This window comes from Sinocyclocheilus grahami, unplaced genomic scaffold, assembly GCF_001515645.1.
Source record: "Sinocyclocheilus grahami isolate Dianchi unplaced genomic scaffold, SAMN03320097.WGS_v1.1 scaffold4.1, whole genome shotgun sequence".
NCBI classification, from domain to species: Eukaryota; Metazoa; Chordata; class Actinopteri; order Cypriniformes; family Cyprinidae; genus Sinocyclocheilus; species Sinocyclocheilus grahami.
Window position 1 is genome coordinate 2,288,200 of NW_015505183.1, and position 16,857 is coordinate 2,305,056.

Sequence of the window (16,857 nt, forward strand, 5' to 3'; positions counted from 1 at the left end):
GTGGCTGTTCCTTCCTCAGAGATCATTTCACCTTCTATTACCGGAGGAACGTCAATCATTCCTCAAGCCGCAAAGCAACCTAGAATTCCAAGCGGCGTATCGGATTCCACTATCGTCCAGAAATGGGTCCTGGGTGTCCCAGATGCTAAAGCTAGACCGTAGAAACTGAATTTGTAAGGCAGTGCCTTGGAGTTAAAATGGTGTAACCAACGTCGTGAACTAACAAGGCTGACCAAAACAAACCAAACATGTCACATTCCTTTAAAAAAAAATTTATGCGTGAGGAATGAGCATAGAATAACATGCTAGGGGTCACGAATGTACAAGGGAACCTGTCGAGTGTTGTATGTGTCAGTAAGTGGAGACAAACTAACATGCCTTGGAGTCAGTCATGGGGACAACTCTACTGCCCCCTTTAGGACTGAATTTGAGCCCTCTATGTGCTCTCTCTGGAATGTCCCGCTGAGGTAAAAGTCAAAAACTCATGTGCTGACTCTGTTGACTATCACCCACACAAAAGACAGAACAGAGCGAACAAATATCCACTTAAATACAAACACAAGCCAATCTGCTCAATGACTGGCTGCTGCTGACCTCTGATCCAGTACATCCAGATTCTGTTACACAAACAGACTGGAGGAAAAAACTGCCGATTTACACAAATAGACAGATAAAAAAATATATATATATATAATCCATCCATATGGATTTATATAGTATCTATAATTAATGGCAGGGATTAAATTTTATGACTTCATCTCCATTAAACAAATAATGCAGGTCGCAGCTCCACTGTTGGTGATCCACTGCATAAAAATTACTTACCTTACTGGTCTTCCTGGATCTGGGTTTGCTGACACGGACAACTTTGGTAGGACTCTGGGGTTCTGAGGACAGAACAAAAACAAGAGAGTGATTATGCTTGATGTAGTTCATTAGAGAAAGAAAGAGAGAAAGAAAGAAAGAGAGAGAGAAAGAAAGAGAGAGTGCTTAAATGCTCAAAATAAAAAGCTAAAACCACACCGTCACATAATTTTACTATATTTAATTCAGCTTTCAAGGGCACTTTGGTTGCTTTCATTGACTATAACTGACACTGAATGAACACTTCAGACATTCAGAAATACAGTTAGCCTAACTGTACTTGTGCATTTACACAATGACTTTATTGATCATTCATTCACACAACATATTGAAGCCAGTCACAATCACTGTACACACCTCCACAGAGGAAGAACTCTGGATTTTCAGTCGATATGGAGCTAGTTTCATCTTTTCTAGTGGACACGTGCAGTATGACCTGAACTTTCTAAGTTTAAAGGGGTCCTATTATGCTCTTTTACAAAGTCTTGATTTTGTTTTGGGGGTGTACTAGAACATGCTCTCATACTAGGCTGTTCGAAAAACACATTATTTTTCACATATTTTACATTATTAGAACACCTCGCTCCCCAGTCTGGCATGAACGACTCGAATAGTTCCTGTATCAAATGAAGGCCCGCCTTCTGAAATACGAAATGTGCTGTGATTGGTTAGCTGGGCCAGTGTGTGCTGTGATTGGCAGCACTTGGTGACCTGGTCGGGAAATGTCATGCCCCTTACCATAACCGCCTGCTAGCTTCAGTGTAAATATTGCATCAATATCAAATCAATTTGAGCGTGATTTAAACCCGGATGTTGTAACCACTCTAAGTACGTCTGCCTTGGGGAAACTAGCGCGTCTCCGACATAGTGATAACACTCGTTGCCTTCTCTAGTGCAGCTTAACCAGGTCTCGTCCCATTCATCGATATTTGTGATTTCACAAATCCTGGAAAATATGCACTGTAGTCCAAACGAGTCGTTCGTTGTAGTTTTTGAAAAGTGATTTCTGTTCAATAAAATATCTCCTTTTGAAGTGGACTTTGAGCTTTGCAGATCTTTTTTATGCTCAAACAGCAACATTACAGACTAACTAAAGTTGGAAAAGTGAAAAAGCATAATAGGACCCCTTTAACTAAAGTGATAATGACTCTTTGAGGGCATTTACACATTAAACCAACTCCTACATATTACACACGCATCCGTACAGTAACCCACCTGTTAAAACTATTTCAAACAGGAAAGACTTGTGCAATGTCAAAGCAATGCTTTATAACACTTGGTAAAACACCTTTCCAGGCTTTTCGCAGGGCACACTACACATTATTTCAAAATGGCTGTTAAATACATGAGCACAGTGTCTGGATTATCTATAAAACAACTCCAGGCTACAAAGTTTAGTTAATTAATAGCTCAAACTATGACCATAAATATTGCATTTCTTTATTCACGTGACTCATGTATGAACACTGGATTTTCATCCTCCGGGTATCACAGATCTGCACTTAAAATCTACAAACGTCTCTCTTTCTCTCTCTGTGTGTCCAGTGTGGCAGGTCAATACGGACTAAGTGCTGTGGTCAATTATCTGGGAACAGCTTCACTTAGATTGTAAAGCCACACGCCAGCACCTGCACAGCAAGGTCATGCATCCACATGCGTAAAACATTAACTTCCTCTGCAAGATGGAGCAGCATACAACATTTCTATGAGGGCCAGTGAAAGTGGTATTCTAAACGGTGTTTAGTGTCCAGCAGCAGTGAGCGTGCAGTCAGCGCAGCTGAACAGTTCTGTGTTCAAATGCAGACAATAGGCTAAAGCTTGCCGCAAAGCACCGGCAAAAGTAATTACCATGAATGTGTCAGAGGGGAAATAGTAAGGAGATATTTGAATTATTTACTAATAAACTAGTGTTTTCTGAGTCTGTGTCACAAGGATGAAGTTGTCGATCCTGACTCGCCATCTCCTCAGACGTGCCTTTAGAGAGTAGTGCATTTTTACGGATTATGATTATAATGAAAGAGTTTTAGTTTTTGATTTGTTTTATTTAGTTAAGTAGTAATTTAAAGCTTTCTATATATATATATTTATCATGTCTGTGAGGCATGTATTCCCTGAGATTCGGTTCATTTTTGTAAGCGCTCCTGTTCAAGACGAGACGGCAGAAAGCGCATCGTGTTTGTTTTCTTTATTTTAATAAAGCACAACGTTCTGTTGATATTGCAAGTGCACACAAATTCAATTCAATTCAAGTTTATTTGTATAGCGCTTTTCACGAAACAAATCATTGCAAAGCAACTTTACAGCAAATTAAGTTTCTACAATATTTAAAAAAAAATGTAACTGCTGGTTTCATTTGGCCAGAGAACTGGCCTCCAGACTGAGCCCGGCCCCTCCCACGGCCCCCTCTCCACTCTGTCACCGATGGAGCCCCGGCCCCCCGCCGCCGTCGCCCCCGGCACCTAACCTCCAGCGATATCGTCGACCTGATTGCAAATGATTGCACAGATACCATTTAAACTGAACCGAGCTGGATGACGACATCACTGAATCCAATGATGAACTGCCCTCAACTGAAAATTAAGTGTTCACCATTGTCATCCTGCACCACTGACTCACTATTCTCCCAACCAATGCTGCACAGCTGCCCCCGACACAATCTGTATTGTTAAAAGTGCTACACAAATAAAGGCTTGACTTGACTTGACTTAGGAGCTCAACTTCGTTTAACTGAAATAGTCAAGTCAAGTCAAGTCACCTTTATTTATATAGCGCTTTTAACAATACAGACCGTGTCAAAGCAACTGAACAGCATCAACCAGGAAAACAGTGTCAACAATGCAAAATGACAACAGCAAACACCAACCTCCCAGCCAAAGACAGTTCATCATTGAACCCAGTGATGTCAACATCCAGCTCAGCTCTACAAATAAAAGTAGACCCTTTACAGTTCGGAATGATGTATTACTCTTACCTTTATGAGCAAATATGACTGCGTATCCACTGAAAAAAATACAAGTGATTGCGCTGGCGCCTCCATGTCCTACAAAGCGCGCTTTAGTTCCACTCCGCACAAACTATTGGATACAGCGCACATTTATCTAAGTTTAATGGTTAAACATTGTTATATGCTTGAACTGTTTTATATCTATAGATTTTATTTTAGTCAAGTCATGATGATTTGAGAAGGCTAAATTGATCAAACATAGGCTATGAGCAGCTTACTGTCTGCCACTGGCCGCTTGGTCGTTACTTTAAAAAAACAAAAACTTATATTTAACGACCAAAAAATGCTCCAAACGTTTTTCTAAATTAACGTAATAAAAAAACGAAACAAAATATAATCACTTTGCCATTACATACAAAACTGAACTATTTTAATAGCTGAAACTAGTAGTATAAGCTGTTTTGGGAGAAGGGGGAAAAAAGACGGGCTTGGGACGGTAATTCTGATAAACTGTTGGACAAGGGCCGGGCTAGGGCCTGAACGTCATATATTTGAGGCCCGTGCAGGGCTCTAGCCTGAACATCTTCAAGTGAGTGGCGGGGCAAACTGAAAGTTGATGCCGAAAGTCCAGGCCCAGCACTCTCCTACCTTCACCGCTGCGACTACTCTTGTATGCGTTCCTTCGCTGACATTTTCCACATTTAGTTTTTTCTCCCTTAATAACAAATGTGTCCATTCTGATGCTCAATTTTACCGAACTAATGGCTGCTGATGACTATTTGAATTGAATTATGTCAAAGTGCGCGCTTGTAAGTGTCTGTTAAATGCGTAACGTTAATTAGGCTATGTGAGTACAGGTCTGCTCATGTCTGAAAATAATATACGAAAAACAAAATTATTTTACATAAAAACATTATAGCTTATATTTGTTTAGTACATTTTTAAATTAATGTAAAAACTAAAATGAATTGTAAAACTGAAAGTTGTTTTTAAAATTGTGTTCAGCACAGACATCCCGTGGGCCGCATTTGAATTCGTGATGGGCCGCGGGTTGAGAACCACTGGTCTAGCCTAAAGACAAGAACGTTTAGGAGGTTAGCACAATGTATGTGATACAACCATATGTCTGACTTTTGATGAACGTCAATCCATTCATTGCAACATCGGGGGCTTCACAATTGCACAGGAGGAGTTTAAATTTGTGGTTCTGGAGAAACAATCATGAACAGTCTAAAATTAACATTCTGGCTAGGGCTGTGCGATTAATCGAAATGGTCATTAAAAAAAAGCGTTTTGAGCTTGCGGGATTTCTAAATCGATTAATAGCACGATTTTCCGTGCTCCCTACCTCCCGCAGTATGCTATCCGAACCAATCAGAATGCAGCACGCCTAAATGGAGTACGAGAACAGAACAGACCGGGCGGGCATACAAACGTAACGCCAGGTTCACACATTCCATCTGTGGTGTGTATTTTTTCCGCGCCCATGTTAACGGATCAGAGCGTTCACACTGCACACGATTGCGGTCCGAGAGCGGTGCGTCTGCAGCAGTCATGGTGCGATCGTTTCCGCACGAAGTCTATTTCTGCTGTGCTGCACGCACTGAATTAAAGTGACATTGAAGTGACGCATTATTCGCGGTAAAAATTAACATGGATTGACACGGAAATTTCGTAATTACACCATAAATGCATATAATTAAAGTCTACTGTTTCACAGTCAACACATGGCTTTTTGGCTAGATTTAAAACAAGGAATTTGTTTTTGAAAAACAAGGCAATAATAGATGGCACTCGTGGTGGTAGTTAAACAAAGTTATATTTATTGAGTTTAAACGTGAATGTCTATGAACAATTGTATTACTGTACTGTGATAAAAGAGAATCACAATGCTGAAATAGCATTTTCAGTAACAGCATTTGGATTTGAAATCAAAATAATGGATAAATGTTGTGTTTGTGGTAAGCAGCCGTGGATCAGGAGCGGACTGCAAACGCGTCATCTTCAAGTGAGTGGCGGGGCAAACTGAAAGTTGATGCCGAAAGTCCAGGCCCAGCACTCTCCTACCTTCACCGCTGCGACTACTCTTGTATGCGTTCCTTCGCTGACATTTTCCACATTTAGTTTTTTCTCCCTTAATAACAAATGTGTCCATTCTGATGCTCAATTTTACCGAACTAATGGCTGCTGATGACTATTTGAATTGAATTATGTCAAAGTGCGCGCTTGTAAGTGTCTGTTAAATGCGTAACGTTAATTAGGCTATGTGAGTACAGGTCTGCTCATGTCTGAAAATAATATACGAAAAACAAAATTATTTTACATAAAAACATTATAGCTTATATTTGTTTAGTACATTTTTAAATTAATGTAAAAACTAAAATGAATTGTAAAACTGAAAGTTGTTTTTAAAATTGTGTTCAGCACAGACATCCCGTGGGCCGCATTTGAATTCGTGATGGGCCGCGGGTTGAGAACCACTGGTCTAGCCTAAAGACAAGAACGTTTAGGAGGTTAGCACAATGTATGTGATACAACCATATGTCTGACTTTTGATGAACGTCAATCCATTCATTGCAACATCGGGGGCTTCACAATTGCACAGGAGGAGTTTAAATTTGTGGTTCTGGAGAAACAATCATGAACAGTCTAAAATTAACATTCTGGCTAGGGCTGTGCGATTAATCGAAATGGTCATTAAAAAAAAGCGTTTTGAGCTTGCGGGATTTCTAAATCGATTAATAGCACGATTTTCCGTGCTCCCTACCTCCCGCAGTATGCTATCCGAACCAATCAGAATGCAGCACGCCTAAATGGAGTACGAGAACAGAACAGACCGGGCGGGCATACAAACGTAACGCCAGGTTCACACATTCCATCTGTGGTGTGTATTTTTTCCGCGCCCATGTTAACGGATCAGAGCGTTCACACTGCACACGATTGCGGTCCGAGAGCGGTGCGTCTGCAGCAGTCATGGTGCGATCGTTTCCGCACGAAGTCTATTTCTGCTGTGCTGCACGCACTGAATTAAAGTGACATTGAAGTGACGCATTATTCGCGGTAAAAATTAACATGGATTGACACGGAAATTTCGTAATTACACCATAAATGCATATAATTAAAGTCTACTGTTTCACAGTCAACACATGGCTTTTTGGCTAGATTTAAAACAAGGAATTTGTTTTTGAAAAACAAGGCAATAATAGATGGCACTCGTGGTGGTAGTTAAACAAAGTTATATTTATTGAGTTTAAACGTGAATCTGTCTATGAAAGATTGTATTACCGTACTGTGATAAAAGAGAATCACAATGCTGAAATAGCATTTTCAGTAACAGCATTTGGATTTGAAATCAAAATAATGGATAAATGTTGTGTTTGTGGTAAGCAGCCGTGGATCAGGAGCGGACTGCAAACGCGTCCTGTGCGAAAGCAAAATGAGTCCGTGCTGCTTCTGCACCGCATACACGTACTGTATACGCACCGCAGACGGAGTACGTGTGAATTTGGCGCAACAAATCTGGTTCAACATCTGAGGCAACGCCACAAAGAGCTCTATGACCAATGCATGGCTAAAAAAAATCCCTGGACACGGGATTTTTTTTTCTGCCATACGTCTATTCTAGAGACATTTTGTTACACCTTTACTTAGTGATTATTTTGCCTTATGTCTGTTCTAGAGACATGGTACAGTTTTTTGATAAAGCTCTAATTGGTTTCCTTTTGGAAATAATATGTTTCAAATTCACACTGAATGCATTTATGACTGTAAAGCATGTCTGTGTGTGTCAAAATCGTGATTAAAATCGAAATCGCAAAATTGATCAAAAAAAATCGCGATAGTTTTTTTTTGTCAATATCGCACAGGCCAAATTCTGGCCTTAAATTATCAATTCAAATCAGCTTTATTCTTCAGAAATACAGCAACATTCAAAGCTTGTTCCCTGTGGGAGAATCAAACACTACTTTGTCGTAATAGCCAACAAAACCGGTTTAAATTTCTTTACTTAAAAAAAACAAAAAAACACACAGAGAGCTGTTGGGATTAAACAGGCAACAGAGAGGGACGCCTATTCCTGGGAGTGTCCGGGGTCTTTTATCATTATTGAAAGGATGGCCTGTATGATAAGGCACTGGGTGCTTGCTGACAGTGTGGGGTGTGACCATACATTCAAACTTACTGATACTGTCCCGCCGACACCTTTCTGTCAGTAAATACCGCCTGAGGCTTAACAACTTAATCTGATGCAAACGCTCGTTTAAATCACTAAAATGTCAAGCCAGTAACATTATGTAAAGCCAGTTGGGCCGCTTTTACTATGCCAATGAATAAAAGCTTAGCAAAAGTTTGTCAAGCAAATAGGGTCAATGACATGCTAAAGAAAAAGAAAAAGATATATTTTTTAATTCTAACACATCTAGTTTTAAATGCATTCAAGATGTTCTCTTTGTATTTATGTTGGTTTCATATAGTTTTAAAAAGCATTTTCAAGAAAAGTTTTAACTTAATTTGTTTAAAAATATCAAGTGGTGTAACTATCAAATAAAACATTCTATTCACAGTTTTCAACATTGATAATTATAAAACAAAAATGGGAGCACCATATTAGAATGATTAGTATATTAGAATATCAGCATATTAGAATGATTTCTATCCAAGATGATAGAATGATTTAGGTTCTTTATGATCTAGATTCTTCTTAGGATCATGTGACACTAAAAACTGGAGTAATGGCTACAAAAAAAAAAAATCAAGTTTGCCATCACGGGAATAAATTATTTACTTTATCATAAATAAAGTCACAATATGACTGCTTTTACTGTATTTTTAACAAATAAAAGCAGCCTTAATAACCATAAGGCTTTGCTCAAAAACATCTTACCGTCCATAAACATTGCACTGGTAAAACTAGAAAGCGTTTGAAAATGTGACATTCACATTAAGCCAAAAAGTTTATAACCTAAAAAATGACCACATACAGGTACCACTGCAGTCAAAACAGACAAAGCCGCTTACAACAAACCCCATGGTTGTTTGACAGGAGAGCAGTCTATTCTCAAATGTCAGCTAATAAGTCATGTGTACAGAGTCTAAGACCAGAGTAATGGTACTTAAAACACTGCTATCAGTCCATATATCATCTGACCGCATTCTGATCAATCAAAGCAAAGCACACATTTCTTATTTTCAACACGGATCCCTGAGGATCAACCTAATAGCATCTTTCATATTACTGTCCCATTTGCAAATACTTGGAATCATGACATGAATCCCACATTACAGACAGCACAAAGAGCTTTGGCTTTACAAGGTCAGTAAAATCTACAGCTCCATTTATTCCCCAGAACAATGACACATGCAATGCATATGGATTGACATATAAGTCAGTCACACAACAACAGACTGTACTGGTTTGGTCAAACCACAAAGGAGAAACGCTCATTTATGACATGTCTCCATTCAAACTGAACACAACTGTTTTTCATAAGGAAAAACAGGAAATTGGCCATGTAATTCAGATAGGCCTACTCAACGGAATGTAATTCGGCTGAGGGGTTTAATCATTCGAAGACTGACACAGAGGAATTTAATCACCATACACAACACTGATTGCCCAGGAGTGGCTTGAAAACATAATCTCTATTTGACAAGATGTCTATCACCCAACACTGGATACAAAGGAGAAAACAAACAAACAAACAAATAATAGGCAGTGATAGTCCAAAAGTTCAGCAACTGAAAATAATCAGCAAAAAAAAAATAATTTGTTGTTAGCGTCCATTTCATGCCCACAACAGTGACAAAAGGTAAACAAGTTGGCAGTGTGGACACACTTCATTGTGACCAAACATGATGCTAGAGAAGCAATGTGTAGAAATTTGTTCAGCTGAAAAATCGAAAGGAGGCTGAAGAACTTTACTATGACTGGTTTAATGCAGCACCTGAGAACATAACACCCTGGACATCATACAGAGTTCAGTTACTTAAGTTACTTAATAAACAAAATTTTTATTTTTTTAAATTTCAGTAAAAACTAAAATCACTTTTAATGCATTACTAATAAACTGTGTACTTTAGGTATCAAGTGGGAACCCATCCTATCAAATTAATACTAGTCTAGCTGGTATCCAAAGACACAAAGGTGCAGCCATCTTTACCGTTGCTTAGTGAAATTTCACGGACGAGTTTCACGTGTGAATAAAAAAAGTCTTCCATGCAGATTTTGCTATTTTCAAGTTGGTCATATAATTTTCCACGCTCGCCAACAGGTTTTAAGTGACTTCTGTGTGAGCTTTCCTTTTTATATGCTATTGACAACAGACAATGGACCTTTTTTGTCCGCAAAATTTTGCAGAAATCTTGCTAACTGAATCACACCTTAATTGTCAAAAGCTTAATATATTTATACTATTTTTGGAAAAAGACTGAAAAGTCGAATGATGACCTAAAGCATATTTTTTTTCTGAGATGCACAAACTTTCTTAAAGTTGTTTCGATCAGCCCCTGAAATTCTGAGATTCAACAACAAGCTTATGAACAAAATTGTACATCTGCAAATATCTTGCTCTTTTGGTTTGTGATTTCCTTACTACTGTCAGTAATGTTTAGTTATTCAAACCAAGTTATTTAAAGATGAAATGCCTTCTTTTAAGGCATTAACATTACCTGTTTTCGAACAGGTTTCCTAAACACTTCCCCCATCAACCATAGTCGGAAAAAACATATGGTGTCGCCCAAAACCATTGGCATTGTTGGAGCCAATCTATTTTAAATTAAACAGAACAATGTGCCACAGTATTTACACCTCATCAGGGAAATTATACAACGAATAGCTAAATTATAGTCGTCTCTGTTTATTAAGCTGGGATAGGAGAAATTTTAACATCTTAAAAAAAAATTCTCTAAACAACAATGTACATGCATAGGCACGTTCCTAACACTCATGTGAACAAAACCCATTAGATGGTCTTATAAGCATCCACAGTAATACTCAGTTTAGGGAGTGGTCTAATATTACATTACTTTAAACCTACCATTTTCATAAGGTCAGCTCAACAGGTGAGCTGCACACTACCACAAACACTATGAGGATCCAAAAACCAAGTGTTCAAGTACTGATGAAGTGTTTAGCAGTTGTATGAGTGGGGTTGAAACTCCAGCTTAGAGCGATGAGGGTGCAAAGGCCTCTCATGAGCTCCTGCTGGAGTTGCATTGCTCAGCACTCCACGTGCTCCCGTGCAACTCGATCAGATGGGGTGGGGAGAGGGGTTAAATCTGCCCACATCAGCAAGTCTGACCAAATACACCCAAATGATCGAGGCACACACGGGTCTGTCGTTAGAATCAAGTGGAACGGGCGTTTATTCCCACTACCACCATATTTGGTCACATCACAAATGGGGAAAAAAAACCTCCGGGCTTCCTGACAACAACATGCAGTGCGTTTAACCTAACTAAAACGACTTAAACTAGCCCAAAACATATTCCAACAATCTCTATAAGTACCAATGAGTAACATGATACGGACAGGTTCTTATATGTGTGTTTTACGTATTATCTAACTTCTATCAACAGCCGTGTTTTTAGTCAGGCGAGCCAGGACAGCACAGCACATGTCAGCCAAACCACAAACGAGGCTCCGAGACTAAAAGCCTAAAACACTACAGTGACGGTTACCACCACTTATAGAGCATTTCACATGAGTGAAGAGTAGTTTGACTTTCATTGCAATACCGCTTTAGAGAATGAAACAATCGCAAGTGTTAGCGCGTTGCTAAATAGTGATGTCCGATTCGTGAATGAATTCTTAAGAGTCGGATCTTTTCAATGAGACCAAAGCGATCTCTGAATTGTTTACGAATCGTAATGTTACAAATAAAGCGTATTGGAAACATGTTAACGGCTTTATCTAATGCCAGTTTTATCAACGCGCTTACACACTGTAATTCTAGAACCGATTAATGTAAATTCTAATTATAGTTTACAGTTTGGACCCTTTATTCAGCTCATTAGAACAAACTAAACTGTGATTAATCAAGTTACAATAAACACTCTTAATAATAAAACTTTAATGAACAGCAAATGTCCACATACGTTTTTATTCAAATGTTTTAGGGCATTATGTCACGCCAGGTTGCCAAGGACGACGTTATAATAACGTACAACAATGGCTGAATCACTTAATCAAACAAACTGCTCAAAAGAACCGACTCGGTGAAATGAGTCGGACGTCCCATCACCGGTGCTAAAGCTAACAGACCACGCCCCCGCCACTGATTGGTCCGTTTCTCTGACCATGTATGAAAAACACACTTTACGGATATGGGCACAAAGTTGATTAATTAACATAAATTGAGAGAATAGCCGCAGTTATCATACGTTTCAAAGCACAGGTGCACGACCACGCGAAAAAGGGCATAAAAGTGAACTGACAGGAGTTTAATGGCCGCTCCTGTTTGCAGTAGCACATGCGATGGAGCTAACAGAGCAAATGTGTGAATGAAAATAAACGCTGTTGGAGGCATAAATATGTGTGCTGTTGTGAGCATAAACTCGCTACCTGTTTGTAGCGAGCTGTTGGTGGCATTATTAGGAGGGCACGCGTTCCTCTTCGTCCACGGGTTCACTTTTGGCGGAGGAGCCTCGGTCACTTTCTTGGCAGTTGCTGCTTTGTGGCTTGATGCATTCTGCTCGTTCTCCTTGTCGTTCGTGTTGTCCGTGCTTAACCCATCCGCTTTACTTTCCATGACCCCTTGTTTTAGATGTTTAGAGTCGACCTGAGGAGGATCCTGCCGTCCCTCCTCGTGGCTCGCTCGATCAGGTTTCCTGGGTCGATCCGTGTCCGACTTGTTTTGGTTCCCTTCGCCCAAACAACTGACTGTCACGTCCAAGTCACTCGCAACTTCAGTGGTCATGGTTCAAAAGCACAAACGCCCTCGCGTTGTAATTTTTCACTATCTTGCAATAGTTATTTTCCAGCGCAAATGAAGAAAAAGACTCGGTCAAAGCTGTTGCAGCTAGAGCACAAATTGACAGCCAGCAGCTTGAAACACGGCGGAGAGCTGCAGCGGACTTTTTCGTGTTCTTAAATGTCAAAATGCTCGATCCCTTAAAGAAGCCATGTTGTGCGATTACAGTAAGCCAAACGAAAAAAATAAAAACGTTACCAATGTTTTCGACCCACTCCTCGATTTAGCCGATCTGCAACTCACCTAAATAAAAGGAAATACTACGAACGGCCACGAGTCATTGGACGACTGTGTGGCGCCTCTCTGTCGCCCCTCGCGGCCACACGGCGGTACTGCAGAACAGTAGAACGTGGTTGATCAAAGGCGGTGTTGCCATGTCCACTTTTTGTTTTAGTTTTTTTGTTTTTTTAATGGCTTGTTTTATTTATAAAGTTTCACATAGATAGAGGGAGTAGCTGGTTGCATTTTTATGTTTATTTCCAGAATATCTGGACTTGATAGCTTGGTCCCATACCGCACCAACGTATGACTGACCATTAATAGCAGCTGTCAAAAATGTTTTTTTCCCCAATATATTTTTTCAATATATATATATATATATATATATTTGCTTGTTTTGCTTTCAGTGTTTCATAATCAATGTTTTATAATAAAAAAAATCTGATTGTATGTCTATACCTCACGAAATACCTACCTATTTCATTTGCAAATAAATAGAATAACATAAAATATGCTGTCCAGTAAAGTTCATGTTTTAATATGATAAATTACTGTCTTCACCCCAAATTATAAGTACACACTTTTCCCTTTTACCATAGGTAGAAGAAATAGTTTGATTAATCCTTTTTTCTGATGGTCGGTATTAAAATGCAGCTTTACCTTGTTTAATTTATGCTATGCAAGTTCATTGTACAATACAGTACTTCAATGAGTTCAAGCCATTTTTTTTTTATTTCTGTTAAGAGGTTTGTTTGTTTGGGGCTTGTGTTGTCATGGTGGCTTGTTTTTCTAGCGGGATCTGGCAACACTGATCACAGGCAGTCTGACGTGGCCTTTCCCCCAGTCAGCACACAGTCACAGACTTACAAAAACTTAAAACATCAAACGAGATATAACAGATTTCATCAACTGGTTTAGACTGTTTGCCAAATTACAAATACGTTTACAGATAGATGTTATAAGTAGCACGTGAACTGAGTATGGTTGAGCATCACACTGAGGGCACAACAATAACAACTAAAGTTACTGTTTATCTATCAGAATTTGTGCTATTAATGAAAGAAGACAGATGAAATTAACAATGATTGTGGATGTAACCCAAGATGTTTTGGAAGAAAATGGTAATAAAAGTATTTTTTAAATACACCACCAGATGGGGTTCTTTCACAAAATAATGCCACTCCTTTTTATTTTGCTCCAAATTACTAAAATACATCTCGTGATATGATTAAAACTGTATTAACATATAAATTATATTTTACTTCTTGTATTGCAAAACACAACTGGTGTGACTGTTTTTTGTTATAACAAATGGGAAATACTATTAAAAAAATGTCCGTACAAGTATTAAAATTAGCTAACAAAGGTCTCTTTTTCCTTCTGAAGCAAAACTACAGGCAAATTATTCATCTCATTTATGCACGATTTTTTCCCCCAAAACAAAGAAATAATTAACTACTGGTTATGAGTAATTTGTTATAAGCCAGTTGTGAATCACTTTTATTCTAAATAACGTATGGTTAATAGACATTAACTTTGCTTTATTCAAGTAAAATTGTCCAAAAAGACGAATATTGATCATTTATAACTATACTCTCCGAGAAGATCATAATGTCATTAACTGAAATAATATGTAATCTCGTTTCTGATTCAACATGGACAAAGAGCATAGTGGTCATAAAACGTCTTCCTTAAAGGCACAATATGTCATTTTCGCCGCTAGAGGGCGCGCATTCAAAATAAACAAATAGACAAAGTCGTAGTTTAATGATGCTGTGACTGAGTGCGGAATCATGGGAGTTGTCGTCTTCATCCCCACAGCCGATGCAATCCGATGGGACTCGGGCAGAAATCATGTTCATGGATGAGCTAATGATTTGTTAACATAGTAGAATGAAGCAGGGTGAGGCTGAAAGCCGTCGAAGCGAAACGAGGCCGCTGAACGAGCGTGACACACGGCTCGAAAGCAGCAGAGCTTTTATTATGCCACAGTCGACCGCTTCCACTCCTTCCGGTCGTGTGTATGTGGGGGAAAAAAGCAGCTTAGATACATTTGAAAGTTCTGTTATAATGCTACTCTGTGCGGTCGTCACCGGTCTATTAAAATGCACAACATATTAAAGCGTCTTTGGTGTTTCCATGTTTTCTACAAAACAAAACCGGAACTCGAGGGTGTATGACGTCATTGGCAGGCGACACAATGACACTATGGACACGGTCCGTGTCACTAGCTAAAATTGCTTATTTCTCTGGATCTAAACATTCTTCAAAACATTTGGGATAATGCAAGTACACAAGTCAGCAAAATATATAACACTGTTCTAGTGGTTTTTGGATATTTTAATAAAAAAATCTCTTACATATTGTGCCTTTAAGCCAAAGAAAAGTAGTGCAGGGATAATGCTTGTGTAGTCAAAGTCAAGTCAAAGTCTGCCACATGTACAGCACATACATACAGACAACTGAAATTGCGTTACGGGGGTTAGAGCTCAGAGGTGCGTGGGGCAAAAGAGAGGGGGGAGCAAGGTCTGGAGGGAGTTCAGCTTCCTGACAGCCTGATTGATGAAGCTGTCCTTCAGTCTGCTGGTCCTGGCCTGGAGACTCCGCTGTCTCCTCCCTGATGGCAGCAGGCTGAAGAAGCTGTGTGTTGGGTGGGTGGGATCACCTGCAATGCAGAGGGCTTTGCGGGTGAGACGGGTGTTGTAAATGTCTTGGAGGGAGGGGAGAGAGGCACCAACGATCTTCTCAGCTGCTCTCACTATGCGTTGAAGTGTCTTGCGGCAGGACGCGTTGCAGGCGCCATACCACACAGTGATGCAGCTAGTCAGAATGCTCTCGATGGTGCCTTTGTAGAAGGTGCACATGATGGGGGCCGGGGCTCTGGCTCTTCTCAGTTTGCGGAGGAAGTAGAGACGGTGCTGTGCTTTCCTGGCCAGTGCTGCGGTGTTGTCAGTCCAGGAGAGGTCCTCTGTGATGTGCACACCCAGGAACTTGGTGCTACTCACCCTCTCCACAGTCGCACCGTTGATGGTCAGAGGAACATGTTGAGTGTGCACTCTCCTGAAGTCAACAACAATCTCCTTCGTCTTCTCCACATTCAGAGGGAGATTGTTTTCACTGCACCACCCGGCCAGGCGGCTCATCTCTGTTGCTAATGAGACCCACTACAGTCGTGTCATCAGACTTAATGAAGAGGTTGGAGTTGTGTGACGGTGTGCAGTCGTGTGTTAGCAGAATGAAGTGGAGGGGGCTCAGCACACATCCTTGAGGGGCCCCAGTGTTCAGTGTGATGGTGCTGGATGCGTTACTGCCGACCCGTACTGCCTGAGGTCTTCCAGTCAGGAAGTCCAACAGCCAGTTGCACAGCGAAGTGTTGAGCCCCAGCTGGACCAGTTTGCGAATGAGCTGTTGAGGGATGATTGTGTTGAATGCTGAACTGAAGTCTATGAACAGCATTCTGACATATGAGTCTTTTTTGTCCAGATGTGTGAGTGCTGAGTGGAGGGTAGTGGCAAACTGGAAGGGGTCCAGGGAGGGGGGGGGAGGGCAGACTTGATGTGGTGCATGACTAGCCGTTCAAAGCACTTCATGAGGATGGGGGTAAGTGCAACTGGACGGTAGTCATTGAAGCAGGATGGAGATGACTTCTTCGGGACTGGAATGATGGTGGTAGCTTTGAAGCATGTGGGGACAACAGCCTGACTTAGCGAGATGTTGAAAATGTCTGAAGACATCGGTGAGTTCCACTGCACAGTCTCTCAGTACACGACCAGGAATGTTGTCAGGACCCGGAGCTTTGCGTGCGTTGATCCTGCTGAGGGATCTCCTCACGCTGTCCGGGGACAGCGTCATCACCTGGTC

At 40.3% G+C, this 16,857-nt stretch overlaps 1 protein-coding gene across 1 annotated transcript in view; it reads right to left on the reverse strand.

Annotated features, from left to right (window-relative positions):
- Positions 1-13,080, reverse strand: part of LOC107582702 (la-related protein 1B-like) — a 43,387-nt gene extending 30,307 nt beyond the window's left edge. The window contains exons 1-2 of the mRNA XM_016268643.1: positions 12,369-13,080; positions 826-887 (exon numbers count right to left, since the gene is read on the reverse strand). Of these exons, the coding sequence (XP_016124129.1) occupies positions 826-887; positions 12,369-12,723 (417 nt within the window). The 5' untranslated portion in view covers positions 12,724-13,080. The remainder of the gene's footprint in view (positions 1-825; positions 888-12,368) is intronic.
- Positions 13,081-16,857: the final 3,777 nt, after the last annotated feature.